This window comes from Equus caballus, chromosome 4 (assembly GCF_041296265.1).
Source record: "Equus caballus isolate H_3958 breed thoroughbred chromosome 4, TB-T2T, whole genome shotgun sequence".
In the NCBI taxonomy this organism is placed as follows: Eukaryota; Metazoa; Chordata; class Mammalia; order Perissodactyla; family Equidae; genus Equus; species Equus caballus.
This window is the reverse complement of record NC_091687.1, coordinates 90,008,700-90,022,144: the sequence shown is the minus strand read 5'-3', so window position 1 is coordinate 90,022,144 and position 13,445 is coordinate 90,008,700. Positions and strand designations below refer to the sequence as shown.

General features: G+C 39.7%; 1 protein-coding gene and 1 long non-coding RNA gene across 20 annotated transcripts in view; one reads left to right on the top strand and one right to left on the bottom strand.

Moving 5' to 3' along the window:
- The window catches only part of MKLN1 (muskelin 1), a 312,981-nt gene that overhangs the window by 191,778 nt on the left and 107,758 nt on the right, over nucleotides 1-13,445 (bottom strand). For 3 of the 18 annotated variants that reach the window (XM_070265074.1, XM_070265075.1, XM_023639693.2), the window contains one exon: nucleotides 7,840-7,958. The exons of 14 other annotated variants lie outside the window; for them this stretch is intronic. In XM_070265074.1, the coding sequence (XP_070121175.1) occupies nucleotides 7,840-7,865 (26 nt within the window). In that variant the 5' untranslated portion in view covers nucleotides 7,866-7,958. The remainder of the gene's footprint in view (nucleotides 1-7,839; nucleotides 7,959-13,445) is intronic. One more of the 18 variants, XM_070265080.1, reaches the window with a different exon arrangement.
- Nucleotides 1-13,445, top strand: part of LOC106783100 (uncharacterized) — a 58,012-nt gene that overhangs the window by 27,365 nt on the left and 17,202 nt on the right. For both annotated transcript variants that reach the window (XR_002807609.2, XR_001380631.3), the window contains exon 3: nucleotides 12,818-12,954. This is a non-coding gene — a long non-coding RNA (uncharacterized lncRNA). The remainder of the gene's footprint in view (nucleotides 1-12,817; nucleotides 12,955-13,445) is intronic.

Genomic DNA, 13,445 nt, shown 5'->3' with positions numbered 1-13,445 from the left:
ATCATTATAATTATTATAATCATGCCCAGAGAGTCCCAAACCTGGCTGAAAATCAGAATCACTTGATAAAATTTTTAATGCACTTGTCCATGCCCCAGCTTCTGAGAATATGACACAACAGTTCTGAGGTGAGACCCTGGAATCTATATTTTTAAGAGTCTTGTCAAGAGATTCTGATGACCAAACAGATTTGAGAAATGATGATAACTAACCATGTTCTACTAATGTTTTTAAAGAACTTGGGTAAGGCGAGAGATGGCAGAAAAAGAAGCAAGAAAATTAAAGGAAGGGCTGGCCTGATGGCATAGTGGTTAAGTTCGCACACTCTGCTTTGGCGGCCTGTTTGCCTGTTCAGATCCCAAGTGCTGATCTATGCACCACTTATGAAGCTATGCTGTGGCAGGCATCCCACGTATAAAATAGAGGAGGATAGGTACGGATGTTAGCTCAGGGCCAATCTTCCTCAACGAAAAAAAAGAGAGAGAAGAAAAGAAAAGAAAATTAAAGGAGGAAAGGGAGGAAGACGCAAGAGGGACAGAGTAAGCCTTCAAATCCTTCTTGCTCTATTCTTTCCAGATGTCTCCAACCTTGAATTGTTTCCCCATGCCCTGAACTTTGCCATTGTTCTAATTATCTGTAATGTTCATTTGGCAATTCTGTACTTCCTTGTACATTGCTGTAATGGGCTATTATTTACTCAATAGATGTATGTCTTATTTCTTGAATTACACTGTAAGCTTCTTCAGGATAGGGACCATATCTTCTTCATCTTTGTATTTTCTATTGTATCTAACACAATGCCTTGCAGAGAGTAAGCAGTAGAGCATCACAATTAAGAATTAAAGATAAAACGAGTTCAGAAATGTGGCCGGATACAAGATCAATACACAAAAATCAGTTTTATTTCTATATACCAGCAATGAACAATCTGAATGTGAAATTCAATGCAATCTCTATCCAAATCCAACTTTTTTAATGCAGAAATTGACAAGCTGATCCTACAATTCATATGAAAATGCAACCCAGAATCACCAAAACACTTCTGAAGAGGAAGAATAAAGTTGGACGATGAACATTTCCCGATTTCAAAACCTACGACAACAAAACTACAAAACTCAAGACATAAGACATAAGGATACACAGGTAGATCAATGCAATAGAATTGAGTGTCCAGAAATAAACCCTCACATTTCTGGTCAATTGATTTTTTGACAAGGGTGCCAAGACAACTCAATAGGGAAAGAATAGTTTTTTCAATAAATAGTGCTGAGACAACTGGATATTCCAGGAAAAGAATGAAGTTAGACCTATACCTGACACCATACAAATAATTAATTCAAAATGGATCATAGACCTAAATGTAAAACTATAAAACTCCTAGAAGAAAACTTAGGAATAAATCTTTATGACCTTGAATTTAGCAATGGTTTCTTAGATATGTCACCAAAAGCAGAAGTGACAAAAGAAAAAAATAGACAAATTGGACTTCAAAATTAAAAACTTTTGTGCTTTACAGGACACCATCAAGAAAGTTAGGAGCCGGCCCTGTGGCCAAGTGCTTAAGTTCGCATGCTCCATTTTGGCGGCTCAGGGTTTCGCCAGTTCAGATCCTGGGCACTTACCTAGCACCACTCATCAAGCCATGCTGAGGTGGCATCCCACATAGCAGAACTAGAGTGACTTACAACTGGAATATACAACTATGTACTGAGGGGCTTTGTGAAGAAGAAGAAGAACAAAAGAAAGTTAAATAGCAACCCACAGAATGGGAGAAAAACATTTGCAAATCATATATTTGACAAGGAGCTTATATCCAGAGTATATAAAAAGCTATTACAACTCAATAATAAAAAGATAAATAACCCAGTTAAAACATGGGCAGGAAATTTGAATAGAGGTCAGTCCAGTGGCATAGTAAGTAAGTATGCATGCTCCGTTCCAGCAGCCCGGGGTTCGCTGGTTCAGATCCTGTGTGCCAACCTATGTGCTGCTTATCAAGCCATGCTGTGGCAGGCATCCCACATATAAAATAGAGGAAGAGGGGCTCAAATGTTAGCTCAGGGCTAATCTTCCTCAAAAAAAAAAAGAAAGAAATTTGAATAAACATTCCTCCAAAGAATATATACAAATTGCCAATATGCACAAAAAGAGATACTCAACATCATTAGTCATTAGAGAAATGCAAGTCAAAACCACAATGAGATACCTCTTCACACCCACAAGGATGGCTATAATAAAAACAGAGAATAACAAGTGTTGGTGAGGAGATAGAGAAATTGGAACCCTCATATATTGCTGGTGGGCATGTAAAATGATGCAGGCACTTTGGAAAACAGTTTGGCAGTTCCTCAAAATGCTATACATGCAGTTACCAAATTACTCAGCAATTCCACTCCTAGGCATATACTCAAGAAAAATGAAAACATATCTCCACACAAAAACTTATACATGAATATTCATAGCAGCATTATTTATAATGGCTAAAAAGTACAGACAACCTATGTCCATAAACTGATGAATTAATAAACAAAATGGGATATATCCATGCAATGGAATATTTTCAGCCATAACAAAGAATGAAGTACTGATACATGCTGCAACATGGATGAACCTTGAAAACATTATGCTACGTGACAGGAGTCATTCACAAAAGACCACACGTTGTAGGTAAGGTCTTTAAATAGATAATTAAATTAAAATGAAGATGGGCCCTAATCTAGTATGGCTGGTGGCCTGATAAGAGGGGGAAATTTGGATGCACAGAGATACACCAGGGCTGCCTGTGTACAGAGAAAAGACCGTGTGAAGACACAGCAAGAAGGTGGCCATGTGCAAGCCAAGGAGAGAGGCCTCAAACTTGCCAACACCTTGATCTTGGACTTCTAGCCTCCAGCACTGTGAGAAAATAAATTTCTGTTATTGAAGTCACCCAATCTGTGGTATTTTGTTATGGCAGCCGTAGCAAACTAATACCGTGGTTCTCTTGAGTATGTAACAAGAATGTGGTGCATAAGAAAGGCCTATGCTTTGAATTATTGCATTTTGCAGGGGGCATCTTCTGATCACTCATATCATCAATTGTTAGAAATGTGAGAACTCTCCAGAAGATCAAGTACTGTGCAGTAGTTACCAGGAACAGGACTTTAGAGCCCTGGCCTTTAAGAATGTCCTGTTCACCAACCCGAAAGAAGGTAAAATACTTAAAAAAAGATCTCTCCAGACTCTCAGGATTTTCATAAATTGTTAGAGACTGATCCAGATGTACTTAAAACCTGGGAAAATGTCATTTAAAATGATGTTTAATTACTGAGAACTTTTAATAACATGAGGAAATGATTATATTATAATACTAAGTAAAAAATTCAGAATGCAAATATAATATGTATAGATAGAATCACCTTATCTGTGTAATGATATGCATAGAAGAAAGACTGAATAGAAACATAGTCAAAGTTAACATTAGTTTTTCTTTGTGGTGAGATTACGGTTAATTTTTGTTTTTTTCTTTGTACCTCTCTGTATTTCTGAATTTTCCACAGTGAGCATATATTAGTTTTATAATCACCAAATATGCTTATATTTTAAAGATTAAAAATTGGGGCAAAGGGTATATAGCCCAATCCTGGGACTGAGTCATCTCCAGGAGACACAGTTCCAGGACTCATAGATGAGATCTGAGTGCTGGTGGAACTGTGATGCCCACCTGTCCTCTGGGATTTGGCCATAGGGTGTCTCCTCACGCCTGGAAATTCAAACTATGCTCCTGAAGTGCTCTCCTGTCTACAACAGGTCTCTGAACACATCCTCCCTTCAGACCTCTAACCCCTGTCTCGGAACTTAGGCTCTTCTTTCTGGATTCAGGTGCCCACCCCTCTTTCTCCACCAAGGACTCAACCCAACCTCTCCCTTCCTCCCTCACACCTTTCTCCCAACATTTTGTACTCTGAAGCTACCCACAGTGACACACTGACACCTGTGTCCTTCATGTGCAGAGAGGCTGAAGTGTAGCAGGCACAAGATGAGAGGAGGGGGACAAGAGAAGAGAAATACTGAGGAAAATGTTTCTGAGATTTCCGTCCCTGTGGAGGTTTGACACTCCTGGTCTCTGTCTTCTCCTTCTCTTGTTCCTCCTCCTTAGATGAGGGGCTTAATCTGATTAGTGAACTGTGAAGTACACAGGGCGTGCTCAGCTCAGTTTCTCCTTTCCTCCTCTTAGGTATCCGTCTGCCCACAGTGAGGATATCAACTTGCTCTGCTCCTCTGGGGGCAGAGTCCCCTTCCTACCCTGACACCCAGTGTGAGGAGGCCTGTCCTGGTCACAAGTTACTTGTGACTGGGTGAATGAATCTACCTAATTCTAAGACTCACTCAGTATTTAGTATCCCATTATCTCTCACAATAAACAGCCTTTATCAGCAATCGAGGTCTCCATCTGCTCACTCTTTCCTCTCATTTCTCATCTTGACCAGAACCCAGGATGGGGACTGGGGAAAAGAAAGCTATCAGTGGGAACTTCTCAGAGACCTGAGAAGGAAATAACACATGCCGAGTCAACTACGTGCCCAGCATAAAGAGAGGAGCTTTACACATGTTCGTTTATTTAATCCCCACAACCACCCACAGTAGTTTACATTATTTTCTCATTTCACATAAAAGGAAACTGGGGCTCAGAGAGGTTAAGAAACTTGCCTAAGGTTTCACAGCTAGTGAGAGGCAGACGTCTCTCTGACTTCAAAGTCCAAGCACTTTCCACAGCATAAGACATTGACTTTGGGTGCCACCAAGACACTCCTCAGGGACTGAGGCAGCAGTCTTGTCTTTGTTAATACTTCATCCTAACCAACTGAGCTATCAATTAAGCAACATGCAAGGGAGGCAGAGTTGATACAACCAAAAGACAAGGAACAAGGTGGTTATAAAACTGTAGACTGAAAAACATCAAGAAATTAATTTTTCCCCAGATTTCTTGGAGACTTTTGGACAAATGACCTCTCCCAACCCCCAACTTGTGCTCTGGCTTCCTCAGTTGTAAAGTAATTCAATAATACTGAGTGCTCCTCAAGTTAGACTGCATGTCATGCTTCCCTGAGACTGGCCTCAGCACAGTTGTCCCTTTGTCCCCACTTGCCATTAAAAAACAAGTATATGTCATATTGCCATGGGTAGCACATGGAGTAAAAATAATTATAATGAATAATGAGTCAGCTTAACAATATATGAAAACCAGAAGTAGTGAACCGATGAGCAGAATATGATATTAAAGTGCCAGCTATAGGGACTGACCCTTTAAACAGACAAACTGAAAAAGATGTTTTGATCTGACCCCTGAAGGACAGTCAGCTGGCAGGCTGAAGCAGAGTCACTGAGAGGGCCAACAACTCCCCAGATGCCAGGGGACCAGGCAGCATTTCCAAGAGCTCAAACCACTGCTACTTTCTTCTCATCTTCCCAAGAAAAGCTCAGAAAGTGCAAGGGCACCCCACAGGCCACTAAGCACATTCCCAGTCGGCCTCCAGGGAAATCTGATGCTGAAAAATGGACCTTTTCCAAAATAGTGGTTCAAGCCAGATGAGGAATTGCAGAGAAGACAGCCTTCCATGGAAAATACCCTGCCTCCAAATCCCCAACGTCTTCATGAGAGAACTGAAAACACAGGCACACCAGCTGGTCTCAACTGCTTTGAAGCACTGTGGTACAGTAGAAGGAGCAATGCTGTAGGGCTGGCAACAGGAGACTAGCCTTCTAGTCCCCAGCTCTGCCAAGTTTTAGCTGGGTGACCTTGGCAAAGGTACTTAACTTCTCTGGGCCTTGCTTTCCTCATTTGTTAAATGAGGTTTGACTAGACAATGGTGTCTTCCGGTTCTGAAATCCTATCTTTTATCTTTAGATTAGCACCTTACATTTAAAAAAAACTAAAGCAAGCTCTTGGGTGTTGTGTTTCTCAGAGGTCCTGTTATTCCAGTGATCATGCCTCTCACCTTTTCAGTATTCTTCATTGGCTTCCCTTCCTCTACAAGATTAAACCTAAATTCTTCAGCATGGCATCCAAAGTTCTTTGTGATCAGCCCATGCCTATCTATCCAGCCATCCTCCCCTTACTGCCACCTATCACGTATTTTGTACTTTGGTGATACTGGACTGTTTGGACCGTGCTCCCCCCCACCCCGCCCCAATACTCTTACTGCAATATCAAACATTTATTGAGCATGTACTCTGTGTTAGACACTCATGCCAGTAAGCCTTTGTACATACTCTTCTCTTTGCTTGGACTGCCTTGTATTAATTAAGGTAGAACCCACTGCTGTAACATATAAGCTGTAAAATATCAGTAGATTAACACAATAGAAGACTACTTCTTAGTCATGTAACAGTTCAGTGTGGCAAGCAGCCTTCTACCCGGGTCCTTCCATTTTGCAGCTCTGCCATCCTCTAAGCTTTGGAGTCCTTTACTTCCAGAGCTAACAGCTGGAAAAGAAAAGGAAGAAAAGGCACACCTACTTCTTAACCTAAGCCCAGATATGATGCACATCATTTCTGCTCACATCCCATTAATGAAAACAGGTCACCTGGCCCCTCCTAGGTGTATAAGGGATTGGAAATTGGTTAGACCTCTTCCCTGAAAAATTTCACACTGAAGAAGGAGAGCACAAGTCTTTGATTGTCAACCAGTCTCATGCCCTTCCTTTGACTTGTCTACTTAGCAAAGGCTTATTCACCTTTCAAATCTCAATCCAAATGCTACCTCCTTTGTGAAGTCTTCCCTGACCTACATAGGCAAATTTAGGTCCTCCTTTTCCTATGCCTCACTGCACTTTTCACATTTCTCCATTATGACAATTATCGCAATGTACCGTATGGTTTGCATGCCAGTCTACTCAACTGGACTATGACCCTTGAGGGCAGGAATCTTGTCTTTAAACTTTTGTATTTGGAAAGCTTAGTATAGTGCCTGGTAAATAGTAGTTTTACAAGGATATTTAATGAATATTATCAGTGAGTGAAAGAATGAATGAATGATTACCCTAAGGAAAAGAAGCTGGTTTTTACAGAGGAACAAAGACATCAGTTAAAAACAAAACAAAACTATTGGTGATTCAGGATTCTTCAAAATGCTAAAAAGAAAATAAGCTTCCCATACAAATGTTATAATTATAATTAATATTTTGCATTGATTTTTATTTAGAATTTGTCTCTCCCATAAGCTCCATCAGGGTAGGGATCTTATATGTATTCTTCTTTGCTCTGACCCTAGCATCTAGCATACTGTCTGACACATTGTACATATTCAATAAAAATTTCAGAATGAATGAATAGATTAAGAAATAAATGAAGACTGCACCCTTAATCCCATGAGTCATAGAATAAATGCATGGCTTGGATTATAAGAGGAAAGTGTGGATGGGGCTGTAAAAACTTACTACCACAACTTAAAAAAACATAACAGAGTTCACATCAGGACCTTACCATCATTATCTTGTACAGTCCATGTCATCATCCTCTTTATATAAGAAGAACAAACATTGGAGGAAGCTAAAACTCAATGGGAATAGTAGCCTGTGAGTAAATGAGGACAAATGGATGTCTCTAAAATGGTTGCACAATGAAATAGCCTTTGTAAATTGGTTAATGAGAGAAGCAGGAAGCAAGAGTGCAGACAATTACAGAGCTGTGACAACTGTGAAAAATACATTGATTGAGAAAAGACAAAAACATGTTTTTCATAGTTTTTAAAGAGATATAGAGACAGTTCTTTAAATGTTTATAATACATTTATTCTCCTCATAGGTCTCATGTGACAAAGTTTGGTTAAGATATTACATATAGCTTCTGGTGCATTACTTGCCAGGCTTTGTCATGGGAACCATCTGACGAGAAGGGCGATGTGCAAGTGCATCGGCAACTTCCAATCAGAACCTCTGCATGAGCTTGGTCCAGGTATCTTGGAACTCTGGGAAGTCCTAAATATAAACAAGTGAGTTCACAGTGTGGACTGATTTGTGGTGGTAACTAGATTGATGCTGATGTTGGCAGATAGACTTTTTCCAAAAACTGACCAAGACGTTAATGGTAGGTCTAGGCATTAAGTGACCTGAAAATAGGACAGTACATTTATTTTGCATACCTTTGATGATACACAAGAACAAAACAATTGGCCTACCCTGAGGAACTATCTGTCTCCCTTTACGCATAGCAGAAACTGCTATGAGCTGTGCACACAGCTAGACTATAATTCCTAGCCTCTCTTGAAGCTGAGCAGAGCCTTGTGACTCAGTTTCGGTCAATAGAATGTGGATGGAAGTGATGGGTACCAGTTCCAGGTCTGGCCCATAAAAACCTTGTGCAGTGTTAATCAGGCTCTTTTCCCACCCACTGACTAGAGAGGATTCTGAGAACCCAGAAGAAGATAGAGCCACAGGTTGGAAGAAGCCTATGTCATTGAGTTACTGCGTAGGATTGATCACCACGTTCCACACCTCTCCACCACTACCAATCCACACTGGACTGTGACAAGAACAATACATTTTTACTGGATCAAACCATTGAGATTTTGAAGTCACCATTGATAACAATTAGCCTGTCTTGAGTAATACAACCCTGTTTCCCAACTTTCCTCCTGGTCACGAGTAGGAAGAGAGACTAGGTTAAATTTCTGGAGCCTCAATGCACAGCTTTAGAGGATCAAGATAAAAGAAGGTATCAGAGACCAAACTCAACAGCAGGGAATATTGCATTGAGTAGGATTCTGGAGTTAATTTTAAAGACTTTCCCACAGAGCTGAAGCCATGCATACTAGCCTCTGCTTATCTAACCAGTCCCTGCTGGACATTTTCATACTCTTGGGAGAACAGTGAATAACCACCTCCAAACTAGTTCATATGAACCTCCAGTGCAGCCTGTTTGGTTTAATATGCTTAGAGTCTAGTCAGATAATACCACATTTAAAACCTGTCTTGTGTTGCTTTTTTTTTTTTTTTTTTTTTTTTTTTTTTTTTTTTTTTGCTATGCATGGTGATTAAGAAGAAGAAGAAAAAAGAAATTAGTAAGTAATTTTATGTTTGGAGATACATTTTTAAAATGATTATATAAGGTTAGGTTGAGCACAGTACTAATGGATCATTATGGGGGAGCCAAGCACTGTGGCAAAAATGAGGTCTTTGGGTGCTTGCCTGAAGATGTTATTGGGAAACTTCTGTTTACTTACAAGACTTTGAAAATTAAATCCTCCTTCAAGTAGCCTCCGGGTGTTAAGGACAATAAATAAAGACCTGCTGATTGAAAACGCTTTAAAAACAACTTGTTATAGCCTTTAAAATAACAAGGGATAAATTCAGCTTAAAATAGAATATTCCAAATTCAGTTAGCTTGCCCAACAGAAACACCAAGATTAAACCGGATTCTACATGTCTCTAAAGATGCTCCACCAAAGGAGGTTTAGCAGTGGCTTGAGACAAGGGCTCTAGAAAATGCTAGATAGCTTCCGGCTGTTAGTTGTAAACCTGAGCCCATTAATGGAAAGGGGGCAATTGATCTCCCTATCTTGGGAGTGCCTAGAGAAATGGATGAACTGGAAGATAGTCACAGACCAGGGGGAAGAGGAGGTGAGAGGTTTAGGAGAAAGTCTCTTTCCTTAGAAGAGTCCCTCTGGAGCTGAAATGGAAGAAGCTGACTTGGGACAGTACTTTTCTCTTCAGAGAAATAAATCCTATTGCCCCATTTTTAAGGGGTGCATGCTAAGCTATGATGATCCTCTAAATTTCCTAATTTCTTCCACAAACTTTATCTTCCATCTCTTTTACCAAGACTCTCCATTCCTTTTTCTTCCCTAAAATCCAAGTCTCCATAAACAGCCAGGTAGCCAGGAAGAGACTTGGTACTTCTTGAGGCTCATCACCAGAGCTGTGTCAGAATCACATGGATCAGAGGAACAGGTGGGCTCAAGGAAATGGTGCTCAGGTAGGGTTAGGAAGCCGAACATCCCCCTCAAGATAGGATCCGTTCATCAACACAAAGGATGCGTGACTTCCTTGTACATCTGCTCAGGGGATGAGCCCTCAGGACTTGACAGGAGTTCTTAAGGGGGCCTGGTGTGGCCATGCAGCACCACATTATGTGAGCGCTTCCCAATCTCTGCTCTCAATGATCAAATTCATTTTTTCTCCAAGAGCTAAATGCTTTGAAGGATTTTTATCTACTAAATAAATTACATTTGTAAAGAAAAGTTATTATTTATTAGGTATCAGGTATTATATTAATGAGTGCTTTACACACATTATCTAAAATCTTCACAGTAGTCTGAAAAATAGAAATTATTGGCCCCTTTTTACAGATGAGTAAACTGAGGTTCAGAGATGTTAAGTAAATTGCCCAAGTCTTATTGATAGAAACTAAATTCTGGTTAACTTCACCTCCACACCTGCATACTTTCCCATATACTCTCTCTATCCTATAGACAACACACACAACCAACCAGAACTTTTCTTAGTTTGAAGAAACAATCTTCACAATGAGTTGCTGTGGCATAATCTCCCCCACCTTCCAGCCCTCACACCCTCCAAAAAGGAAAGAAGCTTTCCATTATCCTGGCCTGATTCCCTGACTCCTCCTACTTCTACTACCCTCCAAAAAGAAAGAAGCTTTCCATTATTTTAGTCAACGTGTTCAGGCTTTATTGTGGGTAAATAGACAATATCTTGTAGGGTTTTTGAAGTACTGGACATGGTTCAAATAATTCCATTATTATCCTTATAGAACTTTGAGAGCCCAGAGAGCCCAGACTGGACACTGGAGCTGGCAGTTCAAATCAAAGGGAAGTCAGGCAGAGGAGAGTTCAGAGAACAGACCCAGGCACAGACCTCCTCCTCTAAGATTCTCCCACTCTTGATTGAGTATTCAGTATTGACTGAGTATTGAGTATTCAGTGACGTACCATGGGTTGATGTGAGGCAGGGAATCCTGTGGGAACACAAGATTTGGTAGTGGGAGTAGGAGGAGTCAGGGAATCAGGCCAGGATAATGAGTGAAAAGAAAGTAAGGAAAAAGAAGAATGAGTGGGAAGGGAGAGGGATGAGGAGAGAGACAGAAGAAGAGGGAAGGAAGAGAAAAGAAGATAAGAACAGGTATATATAAAAAGGAACAAGAAAAGAAGAGAAAAGGAAAAGGATGGATGACCCTTTACATTGTTTGGTCTTGTAAACTACTGTTGGGGTCTTCATCACCAAAGGTAGTAACCCCCAATGGAGGGGATAAGCATGTGTTTCTGGGTCTGCTGAGCAGAGCTATTGTTGAAGAACTATTTCCTCGAAGGGACTTTCACCACTTCCCCTCCCCAACTGGAAACTATGAAGCCAGAATCTTTAAAATTTACAGAATAAATGGAGAAAAAGGATATTACTAATTCTAGTTGTAAAATGGAAATTGTTACTTCTGTACCCTAAGGTTAAGTACTGTCCTGCTATGCAGAAAATTCACAACTCCCCTATCTTTGTGCTAGCTGAAAAACAAAATGGCAAAGCAAACACAAAAAAACAAACAAGCAATAATAACCAAAAACTCCCTCTGGGTCTCCAGAAATAACAGGGCAACCTTGAGCAGAGTTTAACTGACTTGGGTATTTAATCGCTGTAAAATAAAAGGGTTTGTTTGGAAATTAAAAATAACTTATTTTCCTTAGAACCCCAAATTCTTACTTTTAATAATGAAATCCTTTAACCTAGTTGCTTATATTTCAATGGATCTGTTAGTTTATAGTAGCTAAAAGACAAGAGGTAAATATCAAACAAAGAGAACAGACATATAGTTTTTCCTTACTCTAAAATTTAAACAGTACTCAAAAAACATCTAAAGATCTATCTATTCTGCATCCAAAGAAAGTGCTCTTCCTTAATTTTTTATTCTAGAGTCTAAAGTGGTTTGGGGTAGGGGAGAGGAGTGGAGGGTGGAGGGGAAGTTATTTTTAAATACCATAAAAGATTCTTCAGTATCTGAATTCCCAAAGTGTTCTGACTGTTTTTAATAAGTGTTAGCAAAAAGATCTATTTATCCATGGTTAAATTTTGGCTAATGACCAATTTCAGAGTACCTTCTTCTGGGCCCAGAGAAAAAGTAGTCTCTGCTAGACTTCATATTCTAGAAATTTCTGCCCTAATTGACAACCCTCAGATATAAATTTGAACTCCTGTGTCTACTCCACAAAGAAGTTAAAGCCTCAGTCTTAATCCTCTTATCCTTTATACAAGATAAAGACTGTATCCGAGGTGCCAAGCTACTCCTCAGAGCCCCTTTTTCTAAACATTCAAAGTGGGGATAATCATTTTAAAATGGTGCAAGTCAAGTCCCCATTTTTAATTTTTTTAAAATTTTTTTCTTTCTTTTTTTTTTGAGGAAGATTAGCCCCCTGAGCTAACATTCGCCACCAATCCTCCTGTTTTTGCTGAGGAAGACTGGCCCTGAGCTAACATCTGTGCCCATCTTGCTCTATTTCATATGTGTGACACCTGCCACAGCATGGCGTGATAAGCAGTTCGTAGGTTTGCACCCGGGATTTGAACCGGTGAACCCCAGGCAGCTGAGGTGGAATATGCGAACTTAACTGCTGTGCCACCGGGCTGGCCCCCAAGTCCCCATCTTTAAAAAACATTTTTTAACAGGCTGTCCTCATCTTAACCCAGTGATCAATAGTAGCCTTATCAATAGTGAGACAACCAGACATTATGTACAGCCTAATACAATGCAGTAGGAAGTACACAGCATTATCTGTGAAGAATTCTTACCAAAATGTTTAACCTGATCTTATCAAGCCTTTATATCTAACTTTCAGCTTACAAGAAATACAGAGGACAGAAGAACAAGTTTAACAACACCATGAGAAAACAATAGACAAATCCAGAAGGTGGGACATTCTACAGAACAATTAGCCCAGAATCAAGAAGTCAATGTCATGAAACTAAAATGCATGTGAGTGTGAAGAGAGGAAACAGTTCTAGATTAGGAGCCTTAAGAAACATATCAACAAAATGAAATATGTGGATCTCATTTGAATTAACTGTCTTTCAAACAAGTTTAGGGGGAGGACAAAATGGGGAGTCATTCTGAAACAGTATAGAGTTTGTTTGGGATGATGAAAAAGTTCTAGAAATAGTGGTAGCGGTTGCACAACATTGTGGATGCACTTAATGACACCAAATTGTACACTTAAAAATAGTAAAAATGGTAAATTTTACATTATGTATATTTTCCACACAATTTTAAAAAAGACATTTTGGGGACAAATGGGGAAAATTTGAATGCGGATGGGTATTACATGCTATTGGAAAATCATGTGAATCTTGTTAAGTGTGATCATGGAATTGTGCCTACCTAAGAAAGATGTGTTTATTATTTATAGATGAATGTTGAAGTATTTAGGGGTGAAATACACATATTTCTATAACTTGCTTTAAATTACT